The 18,441-nt window shown below is 44.9% G+C and overlaps 1 protein-coding gene across 2 annotated transcripts in view; it reads left to right on the forward strand.

The window, feature by feature from the left end:
• The window catches only part of LYN (LYN proto-oncogene, Src family tyrosine kinase), an 87,075-nt gene extending 77,427 nt beyond the window's left edge, over window positions 1-9,648 (forward strand). For both annotated transcript variants that reach the window (XM_083187110.1, XM_083187109.1), the window contains exons 12-13: window positions 2,143-2,274; window positions 5,355-9,648. In XM_083187110.1, coding sequence (XP_083043236.1) covers window positions 2,143-2,274; window positions 5,355-5,557 — 335 coding nt within the window. In that variant the 3' untranslated portion in view covers window positions 5,558-9,648. The remainder of the gene's footprint in view (window positions 1-2,142; window positions 2,275-5,354) is intronic.
• The last annotated feature ends 8,793 nt before the right edge of the window (window positions 9,649-18,441 follow it).

An 18,441-nucleotide genomic window follows, 5' to 3' on the forward strand; every position in this document is an offset into this window, starting at 1 on the left:
TTTGCCTGATTGACAGGCAGAGGTGTTCGGAGGCGGCAGGCATTTCCAGAAATGAGGGCGTGTTGTCCCGTTTTCCAGGAGTCTTTTGGCCAGTGTCTGTGCGTCTGGCCGCACAAGCCAGTGACCATCTGCGGGAAACGCTGTGTTGATGCCAGGCTGGGACACTGGGATCGGAAGGGCAGCAAGGAGATGTCTGATGCCTTCTTCTGCATTTGCAGACTCAGTGGATGGATATACAAAGCTGCTTGTGTGCGGTTTTGCAGATCCATCCACTGCTGAATCGGGTGCTGCTGTTCCATGGTATAATAAAGGCAGCGGTACTTGTTTCCTAGCACGGCCACAATCGCGGGCATCGTGTACCTTAAAGTTAAGGTACACGATGCCCGCGATGGACCCGATTTCCTTTGAAATCAGGTCCATTTTGCCGGCAAAGGCGAAATCGCGGGCATCACGTCGGTCGCGACCATTAACATTGCCCCCGATGCGACCGACGCGATGCCCGCGATTTTTTCCATAGGCTTCAATGTTAAAATAATTTTTAACATTGAAATCGGGAGCATCGCGTCGGTCTTGTGCCATTATAAGGGCACAAGATGAGATGGACTTGATTAAGTCCATCTCACATAGGAAACAATGTGAAATGGGCCAATATGACCGAGCCCGAAGCGTGGCGAGCGGACACGTATACCTGTGAAGTTATACGCGTCCCCTCGCGGGGCTCGCCACGCTTCGGGCTCGGTGGCTCGCTGCGCTCGCAAAACTTTATATTCTCAACTCCACGCCGACGTGGATAGTAGGGGAATGAAAAGGTCGGAGGACGCGCACCGCCGCCCCTCGCAGGCTCGCTGCGCTCGACACGCTTCGGGTTGGCGTCAATCGTGGCGTGGGGTTCAGGGTGTAAAATTAGGGGTCTAGGGAATATTTTACATTGAATCCAATGTAAAATCGGGTCCCAGGGACCCTATTCACATTTGATTCAATTTAAAAATCGGGTCGGTCGCATTGCATGCGATTTGGTCGCATGCGATGCGTCCGACGCAATTTTTCCGACACGACCACCCCGATGGAAATCGGAGTGACCGTGCTAGGAAACAAGTACCAAGGCAGCTATTGGCAGTAACCATACATGTTATAAGATGCATAATGCATTTGGGACATTTTTATTACATTATTGCCCTCATGTTTTGCAATGCAGTAAATACTTACCGAACATCTTATTATTTTCTTGTTCTTATGTTATTCATGTACAAAATGTAAACTAAAAAAAATACAATGGAAAGAATGTACTGCTGAAATGATGCACCTGATATGAAATGAGTTAGGGGGGTATTCAATCTTCGGGTCACGGCAGACGAGCTTGCTCGCCTGCCGTGACCCAGTCCCGTTCTCGGTCAGCTCGACCGAGAACATGCAGGCGGGATTCAATGTCCTGCCTGCTGCGGGACGAGAAGGGGTCGTGGCCGCGAGTTGCGGCCGGGAAGTGACGAGATGCAGCCAGCAGCTCGTCACTTCCCGGCTGTTCTCGGCAGAACGAGCCCGACAGCTAGAGATGCCGGGCTCGTTCTGCCAGGAAACCCTGTTCAATGCTGTCGGGGAAGACAGCATTGAATAGGGCCCGTCGAGCATCTCCCCCACGGGAGATGCTCGACGGCGATTGAATATCCCCCTTAATCTCTGGTGAGCCCATCTTTTTAAGAACTAGGCAGCCAGTCCTCTATATACATGAGAGCAGTGTCTGATTTTACATAGGGGCTGAAACACTGCACCCCAGGGACACTGTCCTCCAGTACTGCCAGTCCAGACTAGTGGTGAACACTTTCAGTGTGAAGCCACTCCCCTGCTATTTTGCTTGTCTTACCTATTGGCTTCTAGTGGCTGAAACAAATGCAGTACTGTACTAGAACTGATTGCGCATTTGTAGTCCACCTGCTCTGATAAAGTAAACCTTACGGATTAAAATAATGTGGTTTAATGTGTGCCTTGATCGCTAGGAATTTGTTCAGTTTACAAAGCGCACATCAAAGCGCTTGAAAACAAACCTCAGTTCCGTAAAGTTTCCCCCTAAGACTGTCTGATCACATTGCCATGGAAACTATACTGGTGGAAGAGCAAGTTGTTTGAATGCCATCTTTTCTTTTTCAGGTGCAAAATTCCCCATCAAATGGACAGCCCCAGAAGCAATTAACTTTGGATCATTTACGATAAAATCAGATGTGTGGTCCTTCGGCGTTCTCCTATATGAAATAATTACATATGGAAAGATCCCATATCCAGGTACATATGAAAACATTTATACAGAGACTTGTGCTGTTATTATACCTAAGTAATGACTAATCCTAGAGCACTTTCATTCAGAGGGTGAAGTATACTAAACAATCACAACCACAAACCAATTGTATTGGAAATTGTCTTTAGATTTGAAATAATGGTAACTATGCCTTGTCCTAGCAACCATAACCTCAGTAACGGTAAGAGGCTGTTTTCGTTTGGTCACACCTTTCTGTACTCTGTTGTGGCTTGTACAGAACAAATATAATACACACTGCTTACTTAAACAGATTAAGTTACATTAACATTTTATAGAAGTAATCTTAGATTAGCTAAAGCAACTTCTGCCATTGTAAATCTTTAATTAATTGTCCCACACAATTCTGGCAGGAAACATCATCTAAAACTGGGCCATAGATATAGGGATAGGCTCCGAGATAGGGATGCCAATCCCGGGGCATTTTTTCAATCCCGGGAATCAGGATTGAAAAATACTCAATCCCGGGATTGGAATCCTCAAAAGAAAAATGCCCCTGTCCCCCAAATGTACTTACTTGGGGGAGGGGGGCAGGCAGCGGCAATGCACACCTGTGGTGGAGTCACGAGGAGAAGGCCGGCAACGGGTGTTACAGGCACCGGAAGCATTCGTCAGGAGGCAGTCCGCGGGTATGTTGTGTCGCCAGGAGCGCTAAATGGGACTACTACATTCTGGGCTCAGGAACAGGCAGATTAGACGCTACCAGGCATTAGACTGCACATGGGCGGTCTAATCCTGAAATTCCGGAATTGGATACTCCAATCCCGGGATTGAAATCCTGGACTTTTTGGGTCCAAATCCCAGGATCCCGCAGATCCCGGGATTGGCCACCCTACTCAGAGAGACAGGATCAGTGCCAAACTGGATGAGATCTAGCAGCAAGACACTGGTGGCCTTTCTATTGGGGTCTGTTTGTGTTTGTAAGATGTCCCACACACGCACATACCTCCCAACATGACCCATTCCAGGAGCGACAAAATGCTCTATCCCTGGGCTTCCTTGCCAGTGAAAGTGGCGCTGTGGCATAGTCCAAACTGTAAATAGTTGAGACACATCTACTGCTATCCCATACTCTGCCATATATCGCTGGCCGGGACTCACTGGCAGTTGGTGGGGCTCCTCTATTTGAATATTGAATTGTGCTGCAGCCCCACCTCTGCAACTGCCACTGGCAAGGCAGCCCAGGATCCCTCTTCCCGGCTGTAAATGCATACAGTGAATGCGCAGAACCAAATTTTATACATTTTCGCAAGTCTGTCCTATATTATATCTTAGGCCGTAAGCTGGCTCTGATAGAATTGACACTTTTCTAGGTGGCTGTGACAGGCATCCAGTTTTTGTGAGCCTCCTGGCCATTCCAGGGAGTAGGCAGGTATGCATCTATACGCAATAGATGGAACTATTTTGTGAGCTGAACCAATCAGTTTTCATGACTAGTTCCTGGTGAATTGATGAGCTGGCTCTTGGCATTACATTAGTGAATCTGGTCTATATTAAACTAATACTCTGTAGTCTCATAGTGGCCGATCCTATATGGTCCAAGGGTGCGAGGTGCCATTTGGGTGCCGTTTTCAAGTGTTTTGCAAGGCTGAAAACTGCATCCGATTCAGCCAGATCTTGCACCCTTCGCTGGGTCAAATTCTCTTAAAATTGCTCACACCCCTATGGAGGTGCAAGCACTTTGAAGCAAATTCAACACGCCGTAAAGTGAGCCCGGTGCCGTGATGATTCACACTAACGAATCATCCGCACACAGTAGGATCAAACGCATAGACTGTGGTCGTGCCCACAAAACTATAGAGTACTCCTGTCCTCTAGTAGTTGCAGAATGTGCCTGCTGATGGTAGGGGCTGCTCAGTACGAGTGGTACAAGGCCGGATTACAAAGTATATATACAGGGATTTACCAAGCGCTCATTTATTTGTGAGTATGTAAAGTGTATCAAACAATACAGTGTGTGGTGTTGTAAGCAGGAATAAACACTATTGCTGTGTACACACGATTCGATTCAGTATCACTCTGGTGGGACCCCTTTGGGGGTATCGGGTTATAACGTGATACCCTATAGGGGTCCCACCAGAGTGATACTGATACAGGCGCTTGCGTACTTGGCCTAATGTGTAAACCAGCCTTGGTGGAGAAGTATCAAACCTTATGCTTGGTCCACACCAGGACGAATTGGGCTCAAATCCCCCGATTTTGATGTGTCGTGTGACCGATTGTATGTAAAAAGTCATTTACATTGGATTGGGTACCGATTGTGTGCAGATCCTGTACTCCAATCCACCATGAGACCATCATACGATTCCGAAGGAAATTGTTTCATGATCGTCCCATGATCATGTTCGTCCTGGTGTGTTCCTTACATTAGAGAGAGGCAAAATGGTAATAGAAACCAATAAGCTTCTGATTAGCTGGTTGCTATTAGAAATGTCTCCACTTTGTCTCCATGCTTTGATGCATCTCCCTCTTAGTGTTTACAAATCTTAGTGTTGTAAAATTGTGTTTCTTGATTCATATCCGGTTGTAAAAGATAAGAATAATTCAGTTTGTATCAGTTCATCTTATATGAAATATTTTAGGATTACAGGGGAAACCCTGTTATATGTTCAGGCCTCTGCAGCAGTGCAAGACGTCCCTCTAGTAATAAAATCTGCGGAACATGTACAGTTGGAACTAAACGTTTCCTTTAAGAATCGACTTTTGGTTCTTATCTCATCCTCATGTTTTGATTTGCATTTTGAATTTCTTGAAAATAGATCAGAACAACTAATCCCATGTTATTTTTTTGCCATCCAAAATTCGGATTTAAAATCCAAATATCGAACTGGGAAAGATTCAAAAGGAGACTCGGTTCCAACCAGACCTGTAAAATTCGGGGGGATTCATATTCTTGAAAAACCAAAGTCACATCTTTCGTTGGAAATATATAACTTGGAGTTGAAAAATATCCTTTAATTTTTAACTGAAGAGAGGGCCAAGAAATGATCATGCAATAATACTGTCTGCTGAGATTGTCTTGACGTTTCTTTTTTCATTGCTATTTCAGGGATGAGCAACGCCGACGTGATGTCGGCGCTCCAGCGTGGATATCGTATGCCACGCATGGAAAACTGTCCCGAGGAGCTGTACGATATAATGAAACAGTGCTGGAAGGAGAAAGCGGAAGAGAGACCCACATTTGATTACTTACAGAGTGTGTTGGACGACTTCTACACAGCTACAGAAGTACAATATCAACAGCAGCCATAGCCCATGGACAAGTCCCCCCTGTTGTATTATAGAACTGACTGAACAGGTTATTCCAGTTCTACTTTTGCTAGAGCATCTGGAGAATCCGCCACTGCTGAATAACCACATCCAGAAATGTGCTCTCTAACCGTGGCTGTCTGATTTCTGTGTCATCGGAATATGTGTGGGTACATTTTACATGGACTCTTTGGCAGCAGATTCTTAGAAACTATGAAGAAATGTGTACAGAATGGACTGCAATCTCTGAGTATTTAAAAGCTAAAATTAGCTAAGACGTTAATGTGCACAGGCCACCTAATCACAGCTGAGGCAGCCATTTTGAGGACTGTACCAATGTGTTTAGGTGACAGGTACACCAAATGGAGTCCTTGGATATCACTGTTCCATAAATATAGCCAGCTTAACAGATTTCAAATATTTGCCGTGAGGTTTCCCCTTTCTGTAAGAGCATTGGGTGTAGCCCACAATATAAAGACAAGCGTTTGCTCTACACACTGTATACAAGTTGTGCTTACATTGTCTTTGTGTTGTTAAAGTCTACGCACAACATCAAATAAAAAAATATGTTTTACAGTAGCAAGGTCAGTAGCGCAGTGTGCTAACATCGCACAGATAACACATTTACTGGCTAGAAAAATCTAAAGGTAAATATTTTATTCTCAGGGATTTTACTTAAAACATAGATCATTAAATATACCTGAATATATACAATAGCCAGTCTTTATTTTTAGCAAGTTGGCTTCTTGCAGCTTAAAAGGGAGATTGAATCGTAAATGAGACTTATTGCATAGACACAGACAGTAGTACCTTATGGTCTTCGTTATATTTTATTTGCAATATTTATAATGCACAGATAGTAAATTGTAATTTTTCAGGAATGTGGCCAAAAAAATTACAGTAAAGGTCCATATACACTAGGTGTCTATGCCCAGCGTGTATGGACAGCGATGATCGCTGTCATCGCTGGGGGTAATGCCACTCAGTCCATACACACTGAGCGGCTTTCCCCCTGCCAGGCGCCGTCAGCGGGGGAGGACGGCTTTGCATAGCGCAGAGCTGTGCAAAGCCGCTCATCTGCAGGTAATACCAGTAGATGAACGGCTTTCCCGGCGATGATGCGGGAGCGCACAGCAGCGTTCACCACTCATCACCGGGTCATACACACTAGGCGGCTTTGAGCTGAAAGCCGCTCAAACATGCTGTTTTGAGCATCTCTCAGCTCAAAGATGCCCAGTGTGTATGGTTCTTAAGATTTGTGATGTTACACTGAGCTGCACTTTTAGTTACACTTTTGTGAAATATTGTGGTGCAAAGATGGGCACAGAGACTGTGCACCCCCTTGTTCCGACAGCCTGCGCACATTGCGAATTACACAACCACAAGTCTGACAATTCCACTGGAACCAATTTGTGATCAGCACAAAAATGTATTGTACTTAGAAGAAATGTCTACTTTTTATATTAGAACTCGCAATAAATAAATGAAGGCTAAAAAAGTGTAAAACACAAAGAAGAAAATGAAGATGAAACAACAACCCTGCTTAATTTATCTGTTTCTTGTTAGGACTTATTTAATATAATGTGGAAGTGAACCTGACAATCCATGTTATTGTGTGATATCATCAGACTCCCTACTACAGATAGTAGAGAACAGCAATTGTATTGTTCCTGTAATAGTATAGACATTGTCAGATCTGATCCACGGTCATTACAAATTTCAAGTCTATGGTTTCTGCCTGAACTTGTTCCTATTTCCTGGGCCATCGATTCATAAAAGGTCCAATTTTCAAGTGGATATATTAAAATTTGTGTAAATTGCCTTGCACATTTCAGTGCCTTGCACACTTTTGGCCCTTATTCTAGTTGAATCGGATGGATGCGTATTTCGGATGGGCACCGAATGTTCTTAGCCCCGCGTACCGTACGGATCGCTCATACCGTCCTCACTGTGGTAAGATGCCAAGCGAATGGACCGTGAGTGGATGTTTTATGCGAACACCTCCCCCATCTGAGGGAACCTCCCCCATTCTCCAATGGTCGCCGACCATCGAATGATGGACCGAGTGCTCCAGAACACTCAGACATTTTTCCGTATGAAAGCAGGGATATGGGCGGGCAGCTGACATCTGGCTATGTCATATGTCCGCCCCCCACATGTGCGTCACGGCCGGATAACCATACGCACGCCCAGTGTTTTCATGGGAACGCCCATGAAACGCGGGGCGTATGCATATGGTAATGAGCCCAAACATCCCTTCACACCCCTCTCCTCCCCCTGCTCGGATGGTTCCGACCGATTCTTTTCTGCACGGAACTCACGCCGTGTTCGGACGTACGAGGCATTCGCACATGTGCAGAAACGCCTCTGCACATGCGCAAACACCAAACATTGGCCGTCCAACCGCACACGCAGCCATCCGACTCAATCAGAATAAGGGCCATTGTGTGGTATTCAATTGTTATATCATTCCCGATATTCAATTGATCTATTTTTTTGAGCATATCGAGCTCGGTAAGGTCAGGTGTAGATATGCATTTGCACTTTTCAGCTCACCGCCCCCTGGGGATAGTGAGCTGAAATGTTGGTGGAAAACAATTGAATTTCGCCTTTAGCCAGTATAAATAATGTCTTGTAAGTAGGTGGCCATTGAGTGGGTACATCAAGCCATTGTGAATGGAGAGTGATACGCTGCATCACTCGTTTTATCGGTAGGATGGAAGAACCTTAAATCACGGTGTACAGTGGAGAAAACCAATGCTCGCGCAGAAGCCACCGTGCATGGCTCTTTGCTGTACCATAGATCATTGAGGGCAAGTTTCAGGTCAACCTAGGTAAGCTGATATTTGGCATCTAGAACGGGGCAATGGCAAACTGGTGGACATGATAGCCACATGACGTAAAATAAGGGGTGGTTTGCCCAAGCAGGAGATGTTTCATGCTTCACAATGAAATTTATAGACTGAATAACTTTACTTTAACTATTGTTCAGTTTGAAAGTAAGACTCAGCGAGGCATTCGTAAGGCAATGGTGGTTTCATAATTGGGTTGCAGACCTGGAGCACATGTTTATGTTCTGCAAGCTAAAGAGTTATCTCACGCTGTGACCTTACTTATGCATGTAAATATGACCTGAGCCCTTATGTGAATATACTGTAATCATTGTAAGATGTTCCATCTATTTATAAGCATGAATATACTCCATATTATTGTTTACTAACCAAAGCTGAATTCACACATATGATTCGAAGGATCTACAAGTTTTACTGTTTCCTTATCAACTTTGTAATGTAAATCTATTTTAGTAAAATTATTTTGTTATTGCTAAATACATTTTCCTTGTGGTTAATTCCTATGCTACAGTTCATAAACGGTTGTTTGAAGTTTTGTAGGTATGAATGACAAGTTGGGAATGTTCCGTGCACAAATGTTCACCACTTTCTTTACTTGAGCTGGTTTGTGACAGATATGTTGTCTATAATTTAAACTATGTTTTAGATGTCTCTTCTATCTCTATGCGGACTGGTTGCCCGGATCTGACGTGGGAACCATGTTCAGGGTGGTGATTGGCTCAAACCAGAACTGTGCTTGTGACAGCTGCCACTGGGGAGGGAGTGATAACAACCTCACTGCATCCTCTGGATTGTACTGTTTTTTCCACAATCCATGTTTAATATGGGGCGGCTGTAATCTCTCCTTGCCCCTTCCCTTGTGACAGCTTGTGATTGGACACCTTCCCAGATGGACAACGACCTCGGGGTGGGAACTGTAGTACTCACTTGACAGCTGCTGTGTGCTGTCCTCTGAGTCCTGGCACCTGCGTCTCTGCACGTTACATCTGCCCCACCCATTTGTACAGATTTCACCAGATTTCTCGGCCTGGTGCAAACGGGCCCAAATCGCTTGTGTATGGGGTCTTTAGGTTTTTCCCCCACACATAACTGTTTTATTAAAGTTTTCATTGTCATTTCGTATCGTGAAAATGAGTATTGATAACATGCTGATATTATAATATGGAACGCATACATTTGCATGGGATATTATATATGATGCTATACAAAAATATTTTAATTAAAAAGAATCTTAAAATGAAAGTGTGACTTTTAGTATAGCGAAATGTACACTATTACAATTCATCTATGTGTTCTCTTCTAAACAGTTGATTGATGCTAGGATAGTCATTTAAAAATGGAATCCGGTTTCTAGGTTGACAGTTAATAGTGTTGACACTATATGGTCAACATGCATATGGCTGACATGGACCAATGGTCGACATATGATCAGGCCAACGTGATTTTTTTCATGATCAGGCCAACGTGATTTTTTTTTCAATTATTTCCTTTTTGTGAACTTTTTTTTATGCTTTTCCATCCACATGGACTCCAATTGAGAATTGTGAACGGAAGTGACCCGGTACATTAATTTTGGGTCCACTCCTAAGCTCGAACCCAGACTTCGGTGAATCTAACTGCTGAAGTCAACAATTCCATATCAAACTTTTGATTGTGTAAACATTTTGCCTATGTCCTTGATGGTGAACCATGACACTCCAGGTTTTTTTTAAACCTAACATCGCAGCATGCTCTGCTTCAGATTTAGCATGGCCAAAATAGCGAAACTGAAGCAGAGCATGCTGGGATGCGTAGTTTAAAAACATCTGGAGTGTCATGGTTAGTCATCAAGGGCCTATGTCGTACTTGTCTATGTTGACCATTGAGAGTCAACCAAAACTGTTGTTTAGGTCATTCTTTTACCATAACCATTTACAACCCATGCTTACAGCTGTTATTAGTTAGATATGCATCATGTATCTAGTCATTTGTGAGCTACTTATTAGCCTGCTTGTGTACAATTGTAAGTTGCATGTGACTGTACTAGAGGCATGTGCGGCACAGGCATTGTGGAATTGGGAAAATATACTTTCCTACTACCAACTCACACCACTTGTGATGTTATCAGGGCTTTGATGATGTAACAGTCATGTCTTCCAACCCGCTCACCCAGCACTTACCTTTCTATGGGCAGCCCGCTCAGGTAACAAAGTTCCTTGAGATCTGCATGTATCTAAGCTACCCATCCAGACATCGATGGAGCCGGGACACAGCGTTAGCGGCTGCAGCACTCTCCACTGTCCTTTGATGTGGTTAAGGCAGCGGGAAAGGAAGCAGACAGCTGTGATGAGGCCCCTACTATGGGGTATATTCAATGCGGAGACACACAGGTGGCGAGGGGGTTTGTACGAAGAGCATGGCCTTTTTTTGCCAAGGGAAAGCCATCCTCACCGTCCAACCCCCCTCACCGTATTCAATGTTCTGCCAAAATCCTCGCCACCAGAGGATGGTGAGGATTCCCTTAAACAGCAAGGTTCGCCGCAAATGCAGCGAGCCCGCTGCATCTTTTGGCAAGCCCCAACGTTTTGATGGCCACACTTGCTGGCACTTGAATACTGATAATTACCTGGGGGGGGGCGCAGGGGTGCTGCAGCCCATACGTAAAAACCACCACTGCCATCACCACTGTGTTTCACATATGTATGACGTTTCTTTATGCTGGAATGAAAAAACATAACACTTTACTATTCCGAATCTTGGATGATAAAGTATGAAGAAGTCCAAAAATAAATAAAAACTCATACTAACATTTTCATGTATCAACCTATTGCTTGTGTTAAGCTTTTGACCATGTCAACCAAGACATTGGCCCTTATTCAGATCTGACCGCAGAAATATAAATTGCAGTGTAAAAATAATGCAGCCAGTATTTACCCTGCATTTATATCTGCCCCACCTGCAGTGCACATGGTTTTTGTCCATTTTGAGAACAAATTTGTACTGCGATCAGATCTGAATAAGTGGCTCACTTCAGAATACCTTGCCTGAAGCGCTCACAATGTTGTTTCAAGTTTCTGCGCTGTGACTGAGCCTGCAGTTCCTCTGCGAAGTAGAGCAGATCTGAGGCAAGACAGAAAGCTGTGATTCGCATCTGTGGTGCTAATGAAAGTTGATGATGATCATCATAGTCACACGACTGTAGTACCCAACCAGATGGCCCACCTTATGGGACACATGGCACAAGGGAGGCACTGAAACACAATGCGGTCAGGGAAGGCTTCAGAAAGTTCCACTGCTTAGCACCCTTACATGGACAGTTGGACAGAGGGTGTATGTGGTGACGGCCCAGCAGGGTTCTAGTGGGTGAGGCATGGAGAAGCTGATTGCTGTACTGCTCTGCTCAAAAGGGTTAGGAAAAATAAATCAACAGTACAGCAATCCTGTGGGCCTATTTTGATGGGGGGCTTGGAACTGCAGCTTCATCCACCCCATTTTTAATCCGACCGTGTTCAAACCCCTTCACATTCTTGTCAAAATGATTGAACTCTAGTTTCCTGGATGCAACAAAGTCCTACAACCATTCATTGATATATTGACCAGAAGGGAAAAAAAGTATTTTCTGAGCCTCTGTGTACTGTATACTGGTGCACCATGAGCCCTCAAATCTAGGTGTGGGACACAGCCTTAAATATTCATCCTGACTCTTGCTACTTTCTAAACCAGGCTTGTCCAACCTGCGGCCCTCCAGCTGATGTGAAACTAAACGAAACAAAAACGATCAGGCGCGAAGGTATAAACCATTTCATCCTTAAAGCTACTGCTAGGCTCATCTTACTCTCCAAATGTTCTGCATCTACTTCACCTCTTGGTTACGGACTACAGAGTCCATTGCAAATACCTCATTCACCTGCAAAGCCCTCACCATCTCCGGCCTATTGCACTTCAGATCCTGCTGTTAGAACATTTTGTCCTTTATTTCCTGCTATGGGTGCACTGTGTCTGTATATGTACCCTGTAAGGCACTGTATGGTCCAAAGAATTTGAAGTGGCAGTCTAGGTCCTATAGCAGAGGTTCCCAAACGCGGTCCTCAAGGCACCCCAACGGTCCAGGTTTTAGGTATATCCATGGCTCAACACATATGGTTAAGTCACATGTGGCCAAGCATGGATATACTTAATACCTGGACCGTTGGGGTGCCTTGAGGACTGCGTTTGGGAACCTCTGTCCTATAGAATTAATTTCCAGCCTCAGTCCTCAAGGCATTAAGGGCCTGATTCTGGTTCACTCGCAAAAGCAAATTCTCTCTCTAATGGACAAAACCATGTGCACTGCAGGGTTAGTCATAGACCATCAATCCAGGGCACCCCTGCAAGTATCCTAAGATACCCCAGGATGCCAAGGCACACAGTTTGGGAAACCATGATTTAACCAAACGTGCCGATGCCTAGAGATCAGTAATCCCTGCACTGTTCTGCACACCGATTATATATCGGACTTTCAATTGAACGGCGGACAGATTGCTGGTCCGTTGGCCAGTGTGTACCAGCAATAGGTCTGTTAATGACATTGTTCACATGCAAATGGCCTGATTCAGACCTGAGTGCTCATCTGCAAAGTTGCAGATTACGGTGAGTGTCTAGCGCCCCCCAGACACACAAAACCCCGCCCCTCGCAAATCTGCGAGCGAATTGTGAAAATCCGCTATCCTATCACACATCCATAAGTAATTCACAAAAAATCTAATGGGTTTCCCAGTCTGTGCAAATGTGAGTTAGTCTGAGCCTTCCACAGCTCTGTGACAGAGACCGGCTGGTCGAAGCCGATGCAGACGTCACAGAACCTCACTCAAAAAGCCTGGGCATGCCTGCATTTTTTTCTGACACTCCCAGAAAATGGCCAGATACCACCCCCCAAATGTCAATTTCCTGGCAGTCAGATTGCATGGGGGATGGCACTTAGATCCATTCGCTATTTCTGTCGCTATTTTGGTTCTTGCATGCTCAGTTATTCGATAATCGATCGGATTACGAGTTCTCACAAAAGCAATCAAGTCTGAATATTGCATTGGCTGTGTAGAAGAACCAATATATAGGATCATTCTGTGCATATGGGCAATCTGCGGACCACCCATACACGTTCTGCATGAGCAGCCGTGACTTACCCGTCAGCCTTTTTCCAGAACACACTGATCAGTCTGCAGATCAATTGATCTGCAGCTATATCTATATAGGTTTACCCAGCTATTGTATGCCTTGAGGACCACAATTGGGTGCCTCTGCCCTAGACTACCAGTTACCAATAATTATCTGACACGAGTTTCCCTATACCTGCCATTACAGTCCTGCTTGTAAGGATATTTATGTTTGAGCACAGGTGACAATTAGTACTTTAGTCAATTAGGATATGGTCATTAAGTCAATCCTCTTAAGGTTGACATGCATTAGGTCGATAGTGTTCCCTCTAGGAATTTTTGGGGCCAGGGCGCTGCTGCACTGGGGCAGCGCAATGGGGGCGGACCGGGCCGGCCGCCGCTTAACTAAAGGGGACGTGCCCGGGCCGCCGCATCACTAAAGGGGGCGTGCCCAGGCCGCCGCATCACTAAAGGGGACGTGCCCGGGCAGCCGCATCACTAAAAGGGGACATGCCCAGGCCGCCGCATCACTAAAAGGGGACATGCCCAGGCCGCCGCATCACTAAAGGGGACATGCCCAGGCCGCCGCATCACTAAAGGGGACATGCCCGGGCCGCCACCATCATGCAAGGGGGGCGGACCTGGCTCCGCCGAAGTCCCTGAGCTGCCGGGGAAGCCTAGATTGCGATGCCTGGAGCTTCCCCGGGCACACCAGCAAGACAGGCAGCAGGCTCTTTTAGCGGGGCGCTGCTGCAGGACAAGGGGGCATTTTGCCCTTTAAAAATCCGGCAGGGTGCAGAGCCCCGCTAAAACAGCCTAGCGGGAACACTAGTCGACCACTGAAGGTCTTAGGTTGACACCTGAAATAGGTCGACATGACTAAGGTGGACAGGGTTGGAAGATCAACACAAGATTATGTCGACAATGGGAAGGTTGAAATGAGTTTCTCTGGGTTTTTTTTTTGAGCCGACGTACCTACAGGTGGTACTTCATGCCCTATCATCCACTACAGCGTGGTGGGAGAATAAAATAGTGTAGGCACCGTGCCCGAAGCCATGCAAGGTGACGCGGTACACTTAAACGTGACCGTGTCAACATTCGGGACATAAAAAAAACCTGGAAAAGCTCATGTCGACCTTTTGACTGTCAACCTAATGCTTGTGTCAATCTTCCGACCCTGTTGACCTTAGCCATGTTAACCCATTTCAGGTGTTGACTTAAGGCCAGTCGACCTTCAGTGGTCAACCCAATGTATGCCAATCTAAATTTGGTCAACCCAATGACCCATACCCAGTCATTTGATTCAGCCATCATGACTTGATCATGCATAGCCTTAAATCCTGGACTGTAATAGAGTCCAATGTGCTGTACATCATGTAACAATACATTATATCATCATATGCTAGAATTCCCAACCTTTTTTCTCTCCCGTACCCCTTGATTAGGCTTTTCATTGATGAGTACCCCTCCTCTCAATTTAAAATATAGACAGTACTTATGAGTGGAGTGGAAGTGTGCGGTATGTGTATCCTTATGCATGACCTTATATTAAGGAGTAGCGGACAGGAATCGTTCCCTTCCGTGTCTGCCCGCTGGTTGTGTATTGTCTCCAGGGTTCCCACTTACACCTGTAGGATTAATGCCGCTGCTTCCTCCACCCGTGTCAGTGCAGGGCAGATGATCGCTGATGTCTGAGGGCAGCACAGGTAGCTCCCATTGAATTGCTGGTCAGGCAAAAGCACAATGAGACGCTGATGACACTGAAGACAGAACCATAAGTGACACAACATGGTTCTTCTCCATAGCAATGGGTCTTCCTTGCCATCAAAATACTTTTTTTCATCTTCCGCCATTACCAATATTATTTTCAAGTACCCCCAACTGGTCTGCAGAGTACCCCCAGGGGTACTAGTACCCCAGGTTGGGAACCACTGTGCTAGATCATGTACAGCAATGCAATATATTGATACATAGATTCACGCCCTGTTGCGATAGTGAGGATTTCATGCTGACAAAATCTGACCCCAATGTTGGATTCTTCAAAAAGAAAAAAAACTCTAAAAAAGTAGTATAATTTCTGCCTGGGAATATTTTTGATCATATATATTATTTCTAGAAGGTGAGTTTTGGCAACGATCCCTTTTTCTCCCTTCATACTTAACCAAAATCGATAAATGGAGGTACCATTTTACAGATTAAATTCTCCGCTTCTGACAAATTGTTCATTTAGAATTGTACATTGTATTGTACGTTTAAAAATCAAATTTAAAAATGTACTTTTGGCCCTCGAATTCTTTCCCCGAATTCACCAATATGGCACGGCTAAGATGGTCAGTTTTGCGCCTGACAAATAAACAATGCTTACCAATGAACCGATTCTTCCATCATCCTACTACAAACCACCAATCCTGCTGAAATGTGAAATTTTCGCACAGGCCACCTAGTTTCTATTATATTCCAAAGACATTGCATTTTGCTTGACACATTCCATTCAAGCAGTTTCAATACACGTTCTATTGAACTTGTACACTAGCACCATCTTGTGACAATTCCTTTAACTGCGAGCTATCCAGTATTATATTCCAAAAATTCAAAATAGCACAAACTGTTCAATTTTACAACTGAACAGATTACCAAAATGAAGGCAAAGGAGTCTTTTTGGAGGTCACAAGATAGGTAAATAGAATTATTGGGCTGGACATCAATAATGGCCCAATACACATGGCCGACTAATCCTAAGGACAAGTCGGACCCAATTTCCCTTGAGCTCCCCCAACAGCTCACATACAAAATTTGTCACTTGATGTATAATTTAAAAAAAAACATACAAAATAATGAATGGCCGCTAATTGGCTGAGGGAGCTCTCTGTCAATCAACAGCCTCCCAATTCAGGCAGTTGCTTATTGGCTGATGGAGCTCTCTCAGCCAATCAGCTGCCACCCATTCTTTTTTTTATTAGAGTTTCCAAATATCCTGCATGCCGCCCACTCTGCAGATAGGTGTATCCCAGCGGTGCGGCACTGCTGACGGCTGCACATACAATTTATCTTATGTTCAGCTTGTCCAACCTCTGACTCGATCTGATGGGCACTAATAACTTAATTAGTGGGATGCCTGTAAACTCCAATTCAGTATCAATATTATAAAGTGCTTTTAGTCGGTATATCTATGCAGCTCCCAAAAACAATACTGAAGTGAGTATTGCACTTTAGATGATAGTCTCAATCCAAGGTGTTTTTTTGAATAAACGGTGCAATCCAAAACTTCAATTTATGTCAAACAGCTGCATGTGGCATTATTGTACCTGTAGTTCCACAACACTGGTCTCCCTCTGCTAGGCCCCCCAGGTCTAGAATGGTAATCACATCAGTTCTTATTACAGCTCAACGGGTCTGGCCGCACAGACAGAGGAGGTGGAGGTGGATGATGGCGGCACAGATGGATCTACCTCCGTGATATCTGAGGAAACCGTCAGAGTGACGTGATGGAGAAACCGGTCAAGAGTGGAAGTTTGAGAACTGTCCTAGAGTACCCAGCTATACACCTCTCTATCACCCCAATTCTGAGGAGGCTGACCGCATTACACCTGTATTATCTTCATCCCTCCACCAACCTAAATTGAGACTGCGCCAACCTCCATCCGGTGCCCATCGGGGAACTGGCGTGCGGTGCCGAGGTTCGCAATTTGCCAAGCGGCTCACGGAGGTAGATGCCACCATCATCCACCTTCTCCGGAATAGGTTAGCAATGGAAGAACACCAACAGAGTATAGAGTGAAAGCATCCAACATAGAAACATCAATTCTTTATTTTTTTTTTTACGGCTTCTCTCCCAATACGACTCCAGGTACTTTAAACATCGTTGCATGGGATGAGGCAGTAATCATGGGCGCCCTCTGTTTCTGTACTATGTAATTATTCACATCAGTCCCTGCCTGAGTTTGGAATGTACGTTTCCCGCCACACAACATGTAATGGGCATTATGGCATGTGGCATAATGTGCAGGGGTGTAGCCAGGTGTCATAGTGCCTGGAGCAAGGGTAGGTTTCATGAAGTTCCTTGCCAGGGAAAGTTACATGCTCACCGCCAGGGGGCTTTTGTATCCACCCATGTTCATGCATACAGATCATAGCGCACATGCCCGAGGCCAAAAAATAAATCACTGTCTGCAATCCCCACGCAGTTTGACAGGAAGCTGGCATTTGGGGTTGGGAAGTCTAAAAAAGGGCAGTTGTGTGACGTCCGTTCAGTACATGGTGAGCAAGTTGCGAATGAATTTGCAGATCCCATGCAATCGGTGAGCCTTTGGCAGACTTGCCCCAGGTGGGATATCACTGTCTGCAAAGGGGGTATTTATAGGAGTCCCAGAGCTCACAGTCTATATGCCTCTAAGGAAGGACAGGATTGTCAGAAATGCATCAGGTTGGTGACTTTTAAACCCCCGGAGGAACCTAAAAAGGGATTGACCAACACGGACCGGACATTGGAGGATTCGGGGTCAAACACCTTCTCTCATACCATTCTGCTGATACATCTGGGACAGGTTATGCCCACAGACCTGTAAAGTTTGATGTCTCTGGGAAGATCCCACAAGTGTTGGTTATATGCTTTTACCAGTTTATCTATGGGAGAACAATGTTTAAACAAAATCGTAATAATTTGAATATTATTATTATTTCATATTTATCCATTAAGTAAAGGCTGTAAGTTATCACCTATTACAAGAAACCTTAATAAAAAGGATGGGAGACAGCCATTAACTCACCTCCTATTGAAAGAAAGAAAATTAGCACTTGCATTATGCCGACAGTATTCTGCATCTGGGAATTGAAACTCAATGGTTCTCTTTGCATTCAACGAGATGCTCGCGGACAGCAAGATCGGCGAGTTGGCACAACTTTATAAAACCATAAATCTGTATCG

The sequence above is a fragment of the Crinia signifera genome, chromosome 5 (genome assembly GCF_055691185.1).
Source record: "Crinia signifera chromosome 5, ASM5569118v1, whole genome shotgun sequence".
NCBI lineage: Eukaryota > Metazoa > Chordata > Amphibia > Anura > Myobatrachidae > Crinia > Crinia signifera.